At 26.7% G+C, this 19181-nt stretch overlaps 2 protein-coding genes across 2 annotated transcripts; one reads left to right on the forward strand and one right to left on the reverse strand.

Annotated features, from left to right (window-relative positions):
• The first annotated feature begins 5566 nt into the window (after positions 1-5566).
• On the forward strand, positions 5567-8977 carry LOC127255358 (hypersensitive-induced reaction 1 protein). The gene is made up of 6 exons (XM_051280859.1): positions 5567-5715; positions 6597-6788; positions 6887-7007; positions 7427-7518; positions 7606-7702; positions 8328-8977. Exons 2-6 carry the CDS (start codon positions 6600-6602, stop codon positions 8681-8683), a joined length of 855 nt encoding a protein of 284 aa, XP_051136816.1. The 5' UTR covers positions 5567-5715; positions 6597-6599; the 3' UTR covers positions 8684-8977.
• Positions 8978-10434: 1457 nt separating this feature from the next.
• LOC127255096 (isochorismate synthase, chloroplastic-like) lies at positions 10435-17819 on the reverse strand. Its single transcript, XM_051280472.1, has 10 exons — positions 17643-17819; positions 17376-17546; positions 13453-13688; positions 13212-13329; positions 12704-13117; positions 12508-12626; positions 12239-12407; positions 11114-11198; positions 10818-11008; positions 10435-10730 (listed from the first exon to the last, which is right to left on the reverse strand). The coding sequence occupies exons 1-10, from the start codon at positions 17805-17807 to the stop codon at positions 10665-10667; spliced, it is 1734 nt and encodes a 577-aa protein (XP_051136429.1). The 5' UTR covers positions 17808-17819; the 3' UTR covers positions 10435-10664.
• Positions 17820-19181: the final 1362 nt, after the last annotated feature.

Below are 19181 nucleotides of genomic sequence, written 5' to 3' on the forward strand. Positions count from 1 at the left end.
GAAGCAAAAGTTTGCTTTTGTGTTTAATTGTGATTTCAAATTGAAATTGATGTATATTTTTCTTAATAAAAATATATTATTTTCTCATATAAAATATTATATTAAAATATTTTTTAAATAAAAATTTAAACTAATATTTTATTTTAAATCAATCTTAAATTATAATTAAATAAATTAATTTAAAGTTACTATATCATTTTATTGAAATAATATTTTATAATAATATATATATATATATATACATTTATTAAGAATCATATTATGAGATTGGTTTTGAAATATAAAACCAAAATAAAAAAATCTTGTGTTGACTTTTAACACGTCAATAACATCCTTATCAAATATATATGGACGCTATCCATAACAATAAAATCAAAGGAAATAAAATATAAATAAAAGTATTATTTATTAGCAAGTAGTATATGGATATTATTAAAGGATTTCAAAATAAGAGAGAATAAAAAATTATTTAATTTGTTATTTGTATTTGAATTTAACTTTAAATGGATTTTAAAATAATACTTTGATGCAACCATGCATTATAATATAAAATAAAAAAAATTTATTAAGAAATGAATAAATTGAATAATAAAAAAATAGTTTTGAGTTTAAACAAAATAAACCCGAGATTTTTATAGACAATTATTATAAATAAATATTAACAAAAAAAAATATATACATGCAATTTGTATGAGTGTCAAATTAATATAAAAAATTATATGTTCAGATAAAATGTCCGATTAAATAAGAAAAACAAACATTTCATGCCTAGCTACTTGATTGGTCTTATAGATTTAATACAGTATAAAAATAATGAATGTATATAATATATTCCCTTCGTCCTATTGAAAGGTCATAATTTTTCATTTTCGTTCGTCCCAAAATAAGTTTACCATTTCCTAAATTTAGTAATTGTACTATCCAATTCACATAATAAATACCATTTCAACTTACAATATATTACACAAATATCATTATTTTTATATTACACCATACTAATAGGGGTATTTTTGTCTTTTTTACTACAATATAATATAATACTAATATTAAAAAATCTACATGCAAAAAGCAAACGTCAACCTTCCAACGGGACTGAGGAAATATTACTTTTTTAAGAAACATGTGTTTTTCTTCCCAAAAAGAATACACTTATCGTGTCTGAATTGGTATAATTTATTTGTGAATATTCATCATAATTGAAATTATAGTACTTTCTAAATTCCATAACAATTTGACATTTTTTTTAATGTCACATAATAATTTATACATTTTTATTTTGGATAAAATTTACTAAATTAAAACATAATTAATAAATATAAATCAATTTAATTAACTATTGTACACTCCAAAATTCAACCATAAGGCCCAATTCATATTAGGAGCCCGACCTAGAGAGAAATACGGCCCACAAGAAGGCCCAAATCAGTGAGATACTTGGTTAAATGGGTAACTGGATAAAACATAATTTGAAAGTGAAAAGGATTTGGGGGAGGTTGGAGAAAAATAACGGAGTAAACCTTATCCGAACAAGGTTTAGAGAATAAAAGAAAAAAGAAGACGTCGTGATAGGGCATCTCATCTTCTTCAACATTAATTTTTTCTTTGCAATTTAATTTCCGTAGTATTTTTCAGAATTTTTACAGCTTTCTTCGATTAATTTCAATTTAATTTTCAGTTTCGTTCTTGTTCAATTTACCTTCTTTTTTCGTTAATTACTCGGATATCGCGAGATAGCCCGGATCATTTCTTGAGGAGGCCGGGAACCCTTCGAACAAATCAATTCCGACAGGCTTTTCCGATTAAGCCGTCGGTGGCGATTTTTTGACGACAACAACTATGTAACATATAATATCATACATTATGTAGGACCTACTCAAAACTTATTTATTTATATCTCTCCTAAAAAAATATTTTATATGCATTTAAGATTCAATATATTTTATAAAATTAGCTTATATTAATTATAAATAAATAAAAATATATTTTTTTTATTTACTTCTATTATAGAAAATTTCATTTTTTACAAAATGATACTCATATTGCATATATATTTTTATTGCATTATATATACAACCATGTTGTGTATAATGAAGGTATATGCTGCTTTTTAATAATAACAAGTTTGTTGCATAAAAGTATGTCATGTGCTAAAATCAACTGTTGTTGTGTGTTGTATGAGACTATAATATGTATTGTATTTGTATTATATTAACATATACAATATGATATCTGTAGTAATATTATTTGTTATTGAGACTATAACATTTTTTTTATGACGTGGGAACCCGCTACCCGAAAATATGTATTTTTTATTCATGTGTTGTATTTGTATCATATTAACATATATAATGTATTATTTGTAATAATATTATATGTTGTTAAATAGCACCGACCACGATGTGCTGTTCAGCCGTAGCTGCCACCTTTTTAATTACATAAATTAATAAAATAATATCATAGTTCATTTTATAAAATGAAATGAAAGTAATAGATTATTCTATAACTATAAATAAAACAGCTATAAGGGTGTGTTCGTTTGCAAGATTTTGCAAAATTCTTACTATTCATCCAATTTTTTTTCCCCAAAAACATCAAATCAAACACCTATTTTTCATTTTTTATATTATACTAAAAATTAATTTTACATTCAAAACATCACATCAACCCCTATTTATATCATATCATACAACTATTCAAATTCAAAATTTTTACTATTCAAATCCGAACTCAAAATCCAAACCCCCAAACAAACACACCCTTACTAGAAAACTATCACTAAATTTGACTATATAAAAAAAAAAAAAAATATATATATATATATAATAATAATAATAATAATAATAATAATGGTAAAACTATATACTCCCTCCGTCCCAATCATCGTGCAACATTTGTGTTTGAAACGAGAATTTAGATGGGGAGTATTAAAAATGGTAATTTGAGATAATTTGGATATTAAGTGATGTGATTGGAGAGATAAATGATTATTTGTTTATGATTATTTGTTTTTTTTTGTTTGAGTAATGTGATGTGATAAAGTGAAAGTATATATTAATTGATGTATAAAATATTATTAATTATTTCTAACTCTGGAAATGTTGCAGTGAGTTTGGGACAAATAAAAAAAATATTACATGATGTTTGGGACGGAGGGAGTATTACAATATTGTGTTTCAATAAAAGTGAACAATTTTTATTTGTTAAATTAAAATATGTACAAAATATTTTTTTTTTTGTTTAAAACTCATTTTTGATTATAAATATGTACTTAGTTATACAAATTTTATACAAATAAAATATGTAAAAATATCTTTAATCGCTAGTATAAATAAATAAATAAATAATTGATCAATCATTTATTTTATATATATATAAATATATATTTTGTTTTGTTTTGTAAAAGTTAAGTAACAGTTTTTTAAAAAAACTATTAAATGAATGATTGATAAATTAATAAATTATTTACTATTTTATTCAAAATCAGTGTTAAAGATATTTTACTTTTTTTTATTTGTATAAAATTTGCATAATTAGATTTGCATAACATGTTTTTATTTTTATAGTAAATTTATTTATTTTAAATATATTTAATAAATATAAATCAATTTAATTAAATTTTTAATATCTTATACGCAGACTTATTAAAAATCTTTTTATTTCGATTTCTTTTCAATAAATAAATATTTTTATTTATATTTAAAATTTCTTATCTATTATAAAACTAGTTTAAGTTAATAATAAATAAATAAAATATATTTTGTATTATATCTAATTTTATTATTTACGAAATAATATTCATATTATACATATTTTATTGAAATATAATGCTAAAAATATTTAAACACATATTCTAACTTTCTTTTAATCACATATATTAATTTATATTTTTAAAATATCAATAAGAGTACTACTTATATAAAAAAAGACACAAATAAATCATAATTTACTAATTTATATTACCTAAATAATAGTATCGGTAACAAATGAATCAACTGTTCTAGGACATCTTTTTAGTGCTAATAAATAATCCTAAATTTTTACCAGTTGAAATTCATATATGAATATCACAAAAAATAAAAATTAAAATAAGACAACTAAAACTATCATACGACCATACATGTGATTTTATAGTAAATCAAAATAAATATTACTTCCTTCATCTCAACTAATTTTTCCATTTTAGCTGACACGAAATTTTAGCTATTGTATAATTAGTAAAATAATTTAAAAATATATTAATAAAAATAATTATGATATACTAAAAATAATTATAAATTAAGATTAAAATGCCTAAAAAGTTTAATTAAAATTAAAAAAATTATAAATTATGAATTTTTAAAATAAGATTAAAGTGTATAATTATATTTTAAAAAAATCATATAGGACGGACGAAAAAAAAAAATAGACAAATTACGTAGAATGGAAAGAATATCTTATATCTCCTACAAAAAGAAAATATTTCAAATTAAAATATTAAACAAACACACCTTTAATGTTATTTATTCCCTATAAAAAACAAGTATTTCTTTCATGTAGTTTTAGAAATATTAGTATTATATTTGGATTTAATAGGAATAAAGTAGAAATGACTAAAATAACTTTATTAGTATGTGCGATATAAAAGTAATGACATTTGTGTAATATATTGTAAGTTGTAAGCGTATTTGTAATGTTAGGTAGATAGTACATTTACTAAAAAAAAAAATAAAAATGAATACTTTGTTATGGTACAGATTAAAATGGAAAAATTGATACTTTGTTATGAGACGACCTTAAATGAAAAAATAGATATTTTGTTGTGGGACGGATGATGATGGAGTATTTAATTTAGAGTGAGTATAAAGTATAATATAAAAGACTTAAATTACCTTTACTTTTTGCAGGATTTAAAAAACCAAGTTACAGTCATAATTAGGGGTAATGGTAGAAAAGTACGAATAACTTTATTGTAAAATGAGACCACAATTACTAAATAAATAAACAAAGACAATTGTAACGGACCAAAATAGAAAAATAAAATTTTGATTGGACATGAAAATTAAATATATATATATATATATATATTGAAATTGATGCGTACAAAAGTAAAATAAAATATTATAAAAATTTTATTTAAAAATTGATAGGTAAAAAAATTAAAAGAATTAATTACTATTATTTATTAAAATAAAAATAATAAAATTATAAATAAAAAAATTATTTATTATATATAAATATAATAATCCTTCGTCCCATATTTATATATCCATCTAAATTTTTTATAAAATTTTAAAAATATTAGTATAATAATAATAAAAAAAAAAAACACTCATTTTTGTTGAGCAAGTATATTTTAATAATAATAATAAAAGAAAAGAAAGTATATTTTAATAAACTGTAAGTTCATACTATGCAATTTAACGAATCTTAGGACCTGAATTGGAATTTTAGTATTTTATCCCAGTTGGCCGATCACATACAAGCATTAGCAGCAATTTCGTCGTGGTCCCCGAGCCGGGGGGACAAATTGCAAATAAATAATAATAATCGGTAAATTTCAGGAGATGTTTCTTAATAAAATCGAAAGATACGCGCCGGCACGCCATCCCTTTCCCAATCGCTATATAAATATCCCGAATTGTGTCTTCCATTCCCATTCCCTGACAGCTGGTTGCGACGACCTCAGTGGATTCCAATTCTGCAAGTCCAATCCGCCCATTCGATTTCAGTTTCGCTGTGAGTTTCTCCCCGTTTTGATTCACAAAGTTGTTATTACGCTCTGCTGGTTGTGAAAATTTGTAGGATTTGATTTGTTTGCGCGAGAGCGTCGTCGTATGAATTCGATTAGCTGTTTGCGTGGTTGCGTTCTGGATTTTTTGGTCGATTTTGACTTTTGTTTGGGGTTTTTATTGTGGATGTGTTTTTGGTTTCTTATTCGAGTAGATTAAATTTTGCACTGAATTTACAAGTTTTCCTGGCTAGAGTAATGAGAATTTTCGATTTTAATCATACTATGATAACAGTGATGCTAATTAGTTCAAGGTGCTTGTTGTTTGTTTGGATAATGAACATTACTAATGCTCTGGAATTTAGTATTTCAACTGCAAATCGTACATATCATCAAAATAAGTCAAAAATTCTATAAACCTCTCAAATAAGGCTAATACAGTTTTTTTGTTTTGGTTTTAGTTTGAGTTTAAATTTTTTATTTAAGGTTTTTTTTTTTTTTTTTAAATGTATTTTGATGCAATGTTTTGTGATAAAAGATATTATATTTTTGCTGTAATGTTTTTAACAAAAAAACAAGTGTCAGATGAGATATTTTTAGGAGATGTGATTTTGATGAATAGTGCCGAAACAAACTTGAAAACATGAGTATACTAGAGCCGACGAATCAGAATCAGAGGAATAAATCTGAATTTCGATAGCTGGGGATTAGAGGAGCAGTAGATCATAGGTGATTGTGTTTGTAAAAGAGGATGATTTTTGAGCAATTGTATGTTTGATCAAGATGGATCATAACTTCGATAAAGCTAAAATAGAGGAAAATTTCAAGGCCGAGAATAAGAGATTCCAAATTACCATATAATAGATATTTATCTACGAAATTTTCGTAGGATATGGGAAATTTATTGGGCTGTGTTCAAGTGGACCAATCCACTGTTGCCATTAAGGAGCGATTCGGAAAATTCACGGATGTCTTAGAGCCCGGCTGCCATTGTTTACCTTGGTGTCTCGGAAGCCAGCTGGCCGGCCATCTCTCGCTCCGCCTGCAGCAGTTAGATGTTCGTTGCGAGACCAAGACAAAGGTTTGTTTCTTCCAAAAATTGGATCGCTGTTCTTTTTGAAATGTTTGCATATGCTCATTAATGATGCTAATTGTTGTCGTTAAAAATTTGGCCTTCAGGACAATGTGTTCGTCAATGTTGTTGCTTCGGTGCAGTACCGTGCCCTTGCTGATAAAGCGAGCGACGCTTTTTACAAACTTAGCAACACTAGAACCCAAATTCAGGCCTATGTCTTCGATGGTATGTACATTTCTTTTAGGCAAAATTGTCCATATATTTCTTGTGGTTACGAAACTCAGTGTAAATCTCCCATTTACTTTAAAAATTGTATACCGTCCTCTTATATTTTAAAAAATGTTGCATGAAAGCCTCTGTGATTTCAAAACTTAGCAAAAATCCCCACTTTATTTTAATAATTGCATAGCGCCCTCTCATACTTTAAAAATATTTTAAAAATTGCATAGCGCCCTTATACTTTAATGATGCAACATTTTTTAAAATATAAGGGACGCCATGCAATTTTAAAGTATAGAAAGATTTTTTTACGTTGAATTTCAAAATCACAGTGAAATTATTAACAATTTTACCTTTCTTTTATTTATGCCTTTAAAATTGTTTGTCGTGCGAATATTTATGTCTGATTTGACCTTTTTATGCAGTGATAAGAGCCAGCGTTCCGAAACTCAACCTTGATGATGCTTTTGAGCAGAAGAATGAAATTGCTAAGGCTGTCGAGGACGAACTTGAGAAGGTAAACTGATTCTTAAAAGTTATAGAATGAAATGTTTGAACTTACTAATTAAACATCTGGCGACCCTTTCCCAATATGCATTTGTAGGCCATGTCGGCTTATGGATACGAAATTGTTCAGACACTGATTGTTGACATAGAACCAGACGAACATGTCAAGAGGGCGATGAATGAAATTAATGCTGGTATGCTGAAATTAACTTCAAATCTCGATCCGGGTTTTAAAACTAAACCTAAAAATTTAGGAATTTATGCAAATTCCCCTCAAGCTCTTTTGTGTGCTTATTTATGTTTTCAAATGTCACACCTTGTCAAGATATCTTAGTGATTTAGTTTATAGTTTAGATTAAATTTCTATTATCTAGATTATGTCTGTTATTATTTGGATATATCAATTAGATTAGATTGTTATTATTGGAGTCTATCGAGTCAAATTTCATACTTATTTGGCAAAATTGCTCATAACTCTCACGTAGTTTTGAAATTTAACGTAAATTCTCCAGCACTTTCAAAATTGCATGACATTCCCTTATACTTTAAAAAATATTGCATGAATCCCCTTTTTACATTTTTTGTGCAACGAGAAGATTTTACATCTACATTTTTTGCATGGTGGGGTTCCATGCAACGTTTTTTAAAGTATAAGAGAGAATCATGCAATTTTTTTTAAAAAGAGAATTTACGCTGAGTTTCGAAACAACAGATGAGTTATAAACATCTTTGCTTACTTATTTCTAACTCTCTATTTTCATTATGAATACAATGCAAGTTTTTAGTCGTCTGCTTATGCAAATTCTTGAAAATTTTCAGCTGCAAGGCTGAGAGTGGCGGCTAATGAAAAAGCCGAGGCTGAAAAGATTTTACAAATCAAGAGAGCCGAGGGAGAAGCAGAGGCTAAACACCTCTCGGGCTTGGGCATTGCTCGTCAGCGTCAAGCAATTGTGGATGGATTGAGAGACAGCGTGCTCGGGTTTTCGGTTAATGTTCCGGGGACCACTGCAAAAGATGTCATGGATATGGTTCTCGTCACTCAATACTTCGACACAATGAAAGAGATCGGGGCCTCTTCCAAGTCTTCTTCTGTCTTCATCCCTCATGGCCCCGGCGCTGTCCGCGATGTCGCCAGTCAGATCCGCGACGGACTTCTCCAGGCTTCCCAGCATTGATTGCTCCTGTTGTTTCACTCTCCTCCGGTTGGAATAAGGTGTGTCTATACTTTTGATATTTCTTTGTGTTCTTCGATTCTGCCGAGTGATATATATACATGTGTGTAAAATATATAGATTATTTTGTTGTGCTGTTGAAGAAATCTTGTGAAATATATTGCTATGTTTGTCGAAAAACTGTACATTGTTTCTCAATTGTTGTGAAAATGTTTTTTTTTTCGAGATTTTTTTGAATATTTGGAATGTTTGTTGTATACAAGTCGAAGTTATTACGTTTGTTTTTATCGATTATTATTGTCTCTGTCTCGTTGCCTGCTATTTATTTTTTGATGCCTTTATTTTCTTCAACCTTTACATGGTTCTTGTATTTCCTTGGGTAGACACATTTCTGCAGATATATCGTTAAGATTATGAGTGTCAAAAGTAAACCGGACCCGAAAAATCGAACTCGTTCGACTTGAAAATTTTTCAGGTTCGGGTTTGGGTATTTCGGGTTTGAAACAAATCGAGTCAATCCGAACCCGAAACGAAAAAAATTCGTATCGTCTTCGGGTCGTATTTCGGGTTGACCTGATAACCTGAAATATAAAAATTAAGTCAGGTTTTGGGTTTCGGGTTGACCTGAAATTTTTATTATTATTATTTTAATTTATAATATTTATATTATTTTAAATATAAAATAATATAAAAATAAAAATAAAAATGATATTTTTTAGGTCAATTTAATTTTTTTTTAAATTTTCGGGTATGTTTCGTGTCGGGTTCATATCGAATTTGTTCGGATTTCGGGTGACCTGAAACTAATTCAAGTCAATCTGAACCCGACCAGAAAGAATTCGTGTTCGAATTTAGGGTTTCAGTCAGACTTCGGGTTCGAGTCGGGTTTGGATTGACAATTTTGTTATTGACACGAATGCTACCCAAAAACAGGAATTGACACCTCTAGTCAAGACACTAAAAAAATAAATTTTGTCACCGAAATTTGCAATGGAATCTTAATTTGTTGCTATTTGTGGTAGAATTCTCGATGGAATGAAGAGGCGGATAATAAGATTGAAATTAGGGACGGAATTTATGTACTAATCAATTCCGCCTCCTCCAGGGGTTTGTTTGGTTATGTTTTTTTATATTAATTTAAAATGAAATATTAGATTTAAATTTTTATTTAAATTGTATTTTGATATTATAATATTTTGTAAGAGAAAATAAAAGTATTTTTAAAAATTCATGCTAGAAAGAATAATAAAATATGTTTAGACTTGGAATATCATCTATATATATATATATATATATTTTTTTTAAAAAAAAAAAAAGAAAAAATAGAATCCTTTTGATTGACTTAAAAAATAAACACAAATCAAAAGTAGAAACAAAAACAATTTGATTTTGTGTTTGGATGAATTAATTTTTATAAACCTCTGTATAATTTTATCTATATTTAAAACTTTTTAATTTATAAAATTAATTTTAAGTTAATTATAAATAAATAAATATAATTTGTATTTGATTTATATAATTTTCATTATCTACAAAATTATATATATTACATATATTTTATTGAGATATAAATTTTAAAATATTTAAAATACTAAAAACTCATATCATATAACTTATTAATAAATTACTACGTGAAATATATCCCTAACCAAAAGGTTCATCAGATAGAGCTACTATTATATTAAGATTTAATTTTACATTCAAAATATCACATTAATACTTATTTATATAACTATTTTAATTTAAAATTTTTACTTTTTAAAACTCAAAATTCAAACTCCAAAAAAACATACTCCAAATCGATTTCCTAAGCAGAAATTCCCATAAACTTCTTCATCCTCACAATCCCATTCCCAGAGACATTGGGAGTTCAAACAAGCTCAATCCCTTTAACTAAAACTCAAATCAAAACGATATCGACAAAGTATAAACCTTGCGAGTCCGTGTAGGAGCAGACGAGCAATGTTCTTGTTGCACCCGCAAGCTACAAACCTTTTTTATTTACGGCTGAAACAGGCGCCGGGGTCAGATGTTTCATCAATTTCGTGTACTGCAACAAAAAAAAGAAATAGAAGAAATTATCATTAACTTAACTTTGAAATAATCGATTAGTAATATAACTAGTTGAAGCACAAACCTGTGAAGTCTTGAGCTCAAGCTCCCGCCACTCCATGGAAGAATCGCTTCCTTCAACAATTCCGGTTCCGGCGTAGAGCAATGCTCCAATGTCTTTTCCGACCAAAGCTGATCTTATTCCCACAGCAAATTCACTCTCAGAACCACCAAAGTATCCAACTGGCCCAGCATACATTCCTCGATCAAACATCTCTGCATTCCATTACAATTTTTGATTAATTAATTTGAAAATCGTAATATTGTTTGATTTATTGTATGTAGGAAGTCGTAAGTTTGTTGTTATTGTAATATAATTACCTGTATCTGCGATCAGTTGTCGAGCGTCTTCTGCAGGAAGGCCACAGACAGCTGGAGTTGGGTGAAGAGAAGACAGTACTCTAAACTGCAAAATGATCGAAGTAAGTTTAATATCTTAAAATGACATTTTCTATGGTTTGGGGCTTTTGTGTGTTTGGTTGGAGGATGTTACCCGGATGTTATTATTCATTAATTCCCCCCTCCCCCAAAAAAATCAGTTTATATTTAAAATATCGCATCAATATATTTATATTATATTCCCTCTGTCCCAAACACTTTGCAACATTTTTTTTTTGGTATGTCCAAACACCCTGCAACATTTCCAAAATAGGAAATAATTAACTATACTTAATCTCTACTTCACACTTTATCCCCTCACATCATCCAAATAAAAAAATAAAATATATATTTCTCTCTCCATCACATCACCTAATTTCTAAATTATCCTACTTAATACTACTCACCTAAAAATCCGTGCCAAAAGCAAATGTTGCACCTTGTTTGGGACGGAAGGAGTATCATATAATTATTTAAATTCAATTTTTTTACTATTAAAAAACCTAAACCCAAATTCCAAACTCTCAACCAAACACAACAGCGAACACTAAATTTTTACATGATTCCTGATTAATATTACAAAATAATACAATACATACACACTAATATTAATACTGAAACTTTCCAAAAAATCAAAAAAAAAAAAATTCAACTCAAAATAAGTCGCACGTTCTTTTTATATCACCTATATACTTTTCCAAAGTAAAAAATTCAACTCAAGCTATAGTTTATTATATTATCAACAAGCATCTCCACACCTAACAAGAATAAAGCAGTTGAACATAAAAATTAAAAAATTAAAAAAAACCATAAGTGAACATATTTTTTTGCAATTTTTCTTATTTTGGGCTTTATTTATTTATTATTTTGGAATTTTAGAGTTTCTAAGTCTATAAATATAGTTCATTGTTTCTCTTTGATTTCATATTTCGTTTTCATTAATAAAATTACATTCAAGCTTGATTGAAATATTTTCTCTTGTTTGACTATCTTAATTCAAACAATGGACACTGTTATCTATGTTGATATGGAGAATACAGATAATTATATATGTGTATGTATACATACCTCGTCGTCTTCTTGCTTGAGTGTGCCGGTGAGCTTAGCATAAAGATGCTGAACACGTGGAAGTTTCCGGAGAGATTTGCTTGGTTCCACTATTGTTCGGGAGCATATCTCCTCGAACTTTCTCCTTATATTTTCTCTTACCACCGTGAACTCCAAGTGGTCTTTCTTACTGCAAATCAATTCAAGAAATCACTACAACTTTGAGCATCGATACAAGAAGATTAATTGTCTGATGATCAGATTATAGACGATGTTAGAAAATCAAATACCTTGTAAGCAAATCATATCCAATCTTTAAATCTAAAGCCTCAGTCGCACCCCTTCTTCGTGTAGCAGCCAAAGCCTCACTAGACACACTCAATTCATCCCTATGGAATAATCTCTCCGGCTATTCAAAATAAATCAGTCTTTCATTATATTGAACCGTGTCGATATTACTTATTTATGCATATAGTGAGTTCTTACAGTGTTGCCAATGAATGCAGCCGAATCGGGAGGTTGAAAACAAAACTGATAAGCTTTATCCCCTTCAGCCTTGAGGCTCCTTAACCACTCCAAAGGATCGATCTCTGCTGTCGTCAAAACTCTGCTGCTCCGCGCAAGAACGACCTTTAATAAAGGCGTATCTTTCCTAGTTATCAGCTCCAAAGCATTTCTAATGGCTGAATCCCAAGAGACTCTGTTTGGGACATGAATTTGGTTAACCAAAACTGCATCAGTACTAGTTTTGCCATTCAATTTCTTCCTTACAACTGATGAAATCTGCAAAAGTGTGTCCTCAAGAACACCAATTGCCTGCTCATATGTGTGTAACAAGTGATTGTCCCACGCGATGGTCGCTGCCATCATAGAGCTCCCCTCAAATTCATCAAATTCAACCTTAAATCAAATCATATTGTGAATTAATTTTGCATTTTCCCCAATTTGAAGGCAGGAATAATTATAGAAAACAAATTAATTTAAAATTTGGTACCTGAGGGATCATGAAGTAGAAAGAACCAAATCCCTTCCATTCGGGAGAGATGGTAGAGGTACCATCGAATCTGATTGCGCCATAAGCACGAATCAATGGAGAATTCTTCGATAGAAACCTACGGAAATCAAATATAATGTAACTGGGATTCGATTGCAGTGAACCTTCTCATCATCATCAAATTTAAACCCTAATTGCTTCAACCCTATCCGAAAATACACGAAACCCTAATAATGGAAACCTTTTGATGGAATGCCAATCCTGGAGAGAGAAGGGGCGGAGATGGCGGAAGGAGACGGCTGATCCCAGCCCTGCAACACTGACGAGCTTTCTGCGCTCTGTAATTTCATTCTCACCGGAGCAGTGCTTGAGTGGAATGTTGCTTGGTTCGCGGCCGGAGAAGTAACAGCGTGGCAGAACGGTGTCGTTTTGGGAACGAAGCCAATCGAGTGACTCTATATGCTGCCGTATTGGAACCTGTATAAAGACTAATCTCAGTAAATAATTGTACGTGTGATTCAAAATATTTATTTTTTTTAAGAAAAAAAAAAGTAATACTCTCTAGCTCTCGTCGAAAAGTTATTATTTTTTATTTTTTTTTAAAAAAATAAAGTTATTATTTTTTAATTTAGTAATATAATAATACCCTTTCAATTTACAATATATTACACAAATACAATTACTTTTATATTATATCATATTAATAGAGATATTTTTGTTTTTTTTTTTTTACTATAATTCAATATAATACTAATATTAAAAAATCTATGTGCAACATTAATAACAAAATACTCACTCGCCTCTAGGGTAATATTTATTTTTTTGTATAAATGTTCTTTTACTAGTATTATCATACACTAATGAAAATAATTTTGCAATATTTTTTTAATTTGTATTATATTTTGATATAATAATTAATATTCAAAGATGAACATTCAAAAATTAAATGAGACCATTAGATAATATTATTTAATTTTTATTTAAATTAAAAAATATTATTACACATACAATTATTAATTATTTATTAATTATATTAGAATATTTTATTATATTATACTTTTACTTTTTTATAAATTTAAAATAATTAATTTATATATATAAATTATTTTAATTGTAAAATATATAAATTTATTAAAATCAATATAAAATAAAAAATATTAATATTAATAATTTATTTTTATATTAAAATTATAATATATAAATTTTATATTAGAAATAAATTAAATTTATTGAAAATTCTAAATATAATGAACTAATCGATAATTAACATAATAAATATATATACGAAAAATTTATTATTTTATATTTTATATTATTTTCAGTAGATAAAATTATTTATATTTTTCAATAAAAAATATTATTTTTTAAATCTAATTATAATAAAAATAAATACTATTTTATAACACTTTTACAATTTTCAATAACTAATAACAAAAAATTTCAAATATTTTAAATTCAAAAGAACACAATTGAATACATTAGAAAAAAATAAAATAAAAATGTCCTCGATTGTCATTTTATGTATAAACAGCTAATATCAAACAGTTATTTTATAATACAAACACGTTAATTGAATCAGCTAGTTAAATCAACTAATTGAATCAGCTAACTGCCCTTAATATTTGTATAATTTTTTGCACGAATATTATTATAATAGTATTATAAGACGCCAATAAAAGTATTTTTGTCATTCTTTTTCTTAATTTTTACTATATTTTAATATAATAATTAATATTTAAATATCAATATGCAAAAACAAATGAGATCCTTAGAGCCTGACGAAAACAGTATATTATAATATTTTGTAAAAAAAAATATTTTTTTCATTGAAAATAGTGTAAAATAATAATGACCAAACAAATTTACATGTATTTTTAATATTTTTTAAATAAAACAATTATAGGAAAAATAATATGTTTTTATTGGGATTGTAGAGTCCAATAATACAATTTTTTATTTTTTTTATTTTTTATTATTTTTTATCTTTTATTTTTTCTTATTTGAAATAAAAAAAAACAAATCATATATTTAAGGGTCTTTTCATTTGATAATGATGATTGATTATTGGTTATTACTATTAGGATTATTATCATTATTTGTTGGGATATTATATGAGAAAATTGAGATGAAAATAAATTTAAAAAGAAAGTGTATATATGAGAAAAATTGAATAATTATGAAAGTGTATTTTTAGGGAGATTTATGAATAAAAACAAAATTAAGAGAAAAAGAAATCTAATAAATTTATTAAATAATTATAAAAAAATAATGATTATATTTTTTCGACACACATTGAAAAAATACATAATGGCCAAAAGATTACGTTTAGATATATTTTTATTATACATATATATATATATATTAATATATGTTGTGCATTTTTGTTTTTATATATGTGATTTTTCAAGGATTAGGTATAGTTGTTTTGTTTATTAGTGTAATTGAATTTTTAAATAAAAACCTGTGTGTTTTTATTATGTTATATATGTAATTTATTTTTATGTAATGTGTGATATTTATCTATTTATATGAAATATGTTTATTATTATTTTAAAAATTATTAAATAATTATAAAAATATAATAATTATATTTAACTGAAATATTGAAAAAATGCAGTCCGGCCAATAGATTACTCCTAGGGTGTGTTTGTTTGGGGGTTTGGATTTTGAGTTAGAGATTTGAATAGTAAAACTTTTGAATTGATATAAATAGGTGATAATGTGATGTTTTGAATGTAAAATTGATTTTTAGTATAATATAAAAAATGAAAAATGGGAGTTTGATTTAATGTTTTTGGGGAGAAAATTTTGGATGAATAGTAAGATTTTGTTAAAAACCTACAAATGAACACACCCTAAGAGTTTTTATTTTTTTATTTTATATATATATTTAATGTATTTATTGTGCATTATTGTTTTAATATTTGTGATTATTTGCCTGTGTTGTTGTTTTGTTTATATTATTCTATTAAAGATTTTATAGTATAGTTGTGTGTGCTATTATCATATTATATGCGCGATATTTTTCTATATAATATTTGCTATTTATATAAATTAATGCTATGTTATTAGTTTAATAAAATTATTAAATACTTCCTTCGTCCAGGTTAATTTGTCTCATTTAGATTATACACGGAGTTTTAAGTATTGTGTAATTAGTGAGTAATTAAAAAGTATATTAGTAAAAATAATTATAATTAATAAAAATAATTTTATATTAAGATTATTATGACTAAATAATTTAATTAAAATAAAAAATTATTAATTATCAATTTTAAAATGTGATTAGAATGTATAATTGTATTAAAAAAAAAGACAAATTAAATAAAATATAGAAAAATAAAAATAATAGAGAAATTAAGTGAGACGAATGAAATAATATTAATATATTACTTGAAAAATGTAATAATGACTTTATTCACACAGACAAAAACAACTGGATTTGTAAGGTCAGTGTCTTTGGTTATACCTCTTTAATTAATGATCACTGGTGAATTAAATTTTAATAAGACGAATTAGGACTAATCAGTATGGTACGGTCCTGTAACATATATACTCTCTCTGTCCACAAGAAAGATATACAATTACTTTTGGCGCGGTGTTTAAGAAATAATAGTATTTTAATTATAGTGGGTAGTTAAAAGTAGTGTAATGATATTTTTGCCTTTACTTTTTGGTATAAAAGTAATGATGTGATGTAAAGTAGGGGTATTTGTGGAAAAAAGTAAGGTATTTAATGAAATATTTACTTTGTAATTGGACGTTCGAAAATAGAAACATGTATACTTTCTAGCTGGACGAAGAGAGTATAATGTATCAGTGTGTTTATTTATTTATATATATATATTATTATTATTAGATAGGACAGTTATTAGGTAAGGAGATTAGTTGATCGGATCGATCCACACTCCAAATTAACTATTTTATCTGTCCACATAATTTGTCATTTCCTTTTTTTTTAAAATATAATTATAAACTTTAATTATATTTTATAATTTTTTTAATCTAAATTAAAATATTTAGTTATTTTAATCCTAATTTATAATTATTTTTATTCACGTGTCTACCGTAACACGCCCAAATTACAGAGGAACGAGGGAGTACTAAATTCTAAGTACTCATAATAATAATAATAATAATAATAATAAAAAATAAATGGGTGACCTGGATACGAATGATCCCAGACTGAAAATGGGAAGGACTGGACTTGAGGTCCAAAACCACAGAATGGAGGCAGTCGGCGGCCAACGCAGGCGTTGCTGCCATTGGGAAGGTCCGGGTCTCCGTGGTCCCAGCAGAACCATTGCCTCCTTCCATCACCAGCTCTCCATTTTTCTGAACAAAATTAAATTAAATAATACATTAATGTCTATATTATTATTATACATGAATCCACAATATAATTAATAAACAGTAAATATTCTTAATTACCATAGCCACAGAAGCAGCAGCAGCAGCAGCAGAAGAAGAAGAAGAAGAAGAGCATCTGAATTTGATGGAATACAATAATCCCTTATTATTATTATTATTATTATTATTTTTATTATTATTGTGTAAGAAACGAATAATGCAACAGTTAGCAGCAGCAGCAGCCATTATAGGTATTGAATGAATTGCTAAGTTAATATTCTCAACTCTGTGTGTATATATATATATATATATTTGTAATATGGAAAGAAAAAGAAGAAGAAGAAGAGAAAATGGATCATAGGCTGAATTTATCCTAATTATTGATTTTAATTTAGTAATTTTTATTTAATTAAATAATATCTAAACCAATAGTTTTAATTAAATTGATATTGCTGAATTCTCAAATTTAGCATGCATTGCATATGCATATATATATATAGGGTTTAGAAAGGATAGCCTTGAATTTAATTCACTACTAATAATAGACTATACAAATACTTACACAATAGCCACTCTCTCTGACTATAGCTTAACATTATTTGCATCATCCATTTTTTAATATTTTGCTTCTTCCCTACTATTTATGTCTAATTATTTTTTACTTTTACTCCCTCCAATTAAAAAAAAATAATAATAATAAAAAAAAAAACCTCAGTATAAGTTGGATATGAACTTTATTGAGTATAACAAATATATATTAGTCGATTATAACATAAATGAGAGGTATTTACAAGTATATGTGCCGGTTAGAGAAAATTTTAAATAAATTGAATATATAAATTGTTGTAGTGTATTTGTATATAAATAAAATACTCCCTTTCGTCCCGCAAGAAAGTTGTCATTTAGTTTTTGCGTCATTGTACTTAACAGTAAAAATATTCTTATATTTGAATAATTTATTCGACAAATATCATTGTATATGTATTATAAGAGACTAATAAATATATTTTTGTTTTCTTTTATTGATTTGTATTAAGTATTGATATCATAATTAATATTTAAAGATCAACACATAGAAAACCAATGACAACCTTCTTGCGGGATGGAGGGAGTATTAAATAGTATAAATTAAAAGTATGCAAAAGTTTTTTTTTCTACAAATGGAAAATATTAAATGTGTGTTTGTTTGGGGGTTTGGATTTTGAGTTGAGATTTGAATGGTAAAATTTGAATAGTTGTATGATGTGATATAAATAGGTGTTGACGTGCTGTTTTGAATGTAAAATTGATTTTTAGTATAATATAAAAAATGAAAAGTATGTGTTTGATTTGATTTTTTGGGAGAAAAAATGGGATGAATAGTGTATATAAAATCCAATTCCCCAAACAAACACACTATTTTAAATACACTATTCATCCAATTTTTTCAAAAAAAAAAAATCAAATCAAACACTTATTTTTCATTTTTATATTATACTAAAAGTCAATTTTACATTCAAAACATCACGTCAACACCTATTTATATCACATCATACAACTATTCAAATCTCAACTCAAAATCCAAACTCCAAACAAACACACCCTAAGTTTGTTAGTTTTTTATTTTATTTTATTTTATAT

This window comes from Andrographis paniculata, unplaced genomic scaffold (genome assembly GCF_009805555.1).
Source record: "Andrographis paniculata isolate CXL003 unplaced genomic scaffold, ASM980555v1 Contig53END, whole genome shotgun sequence".
Classification (NCBI taxonomy): Eukaryota; Viridiplantae; Streptophyta; class Magnoliopsida; order Lamiales; family Acanthaceae; genus Andrographis; species Andrographis paniculata.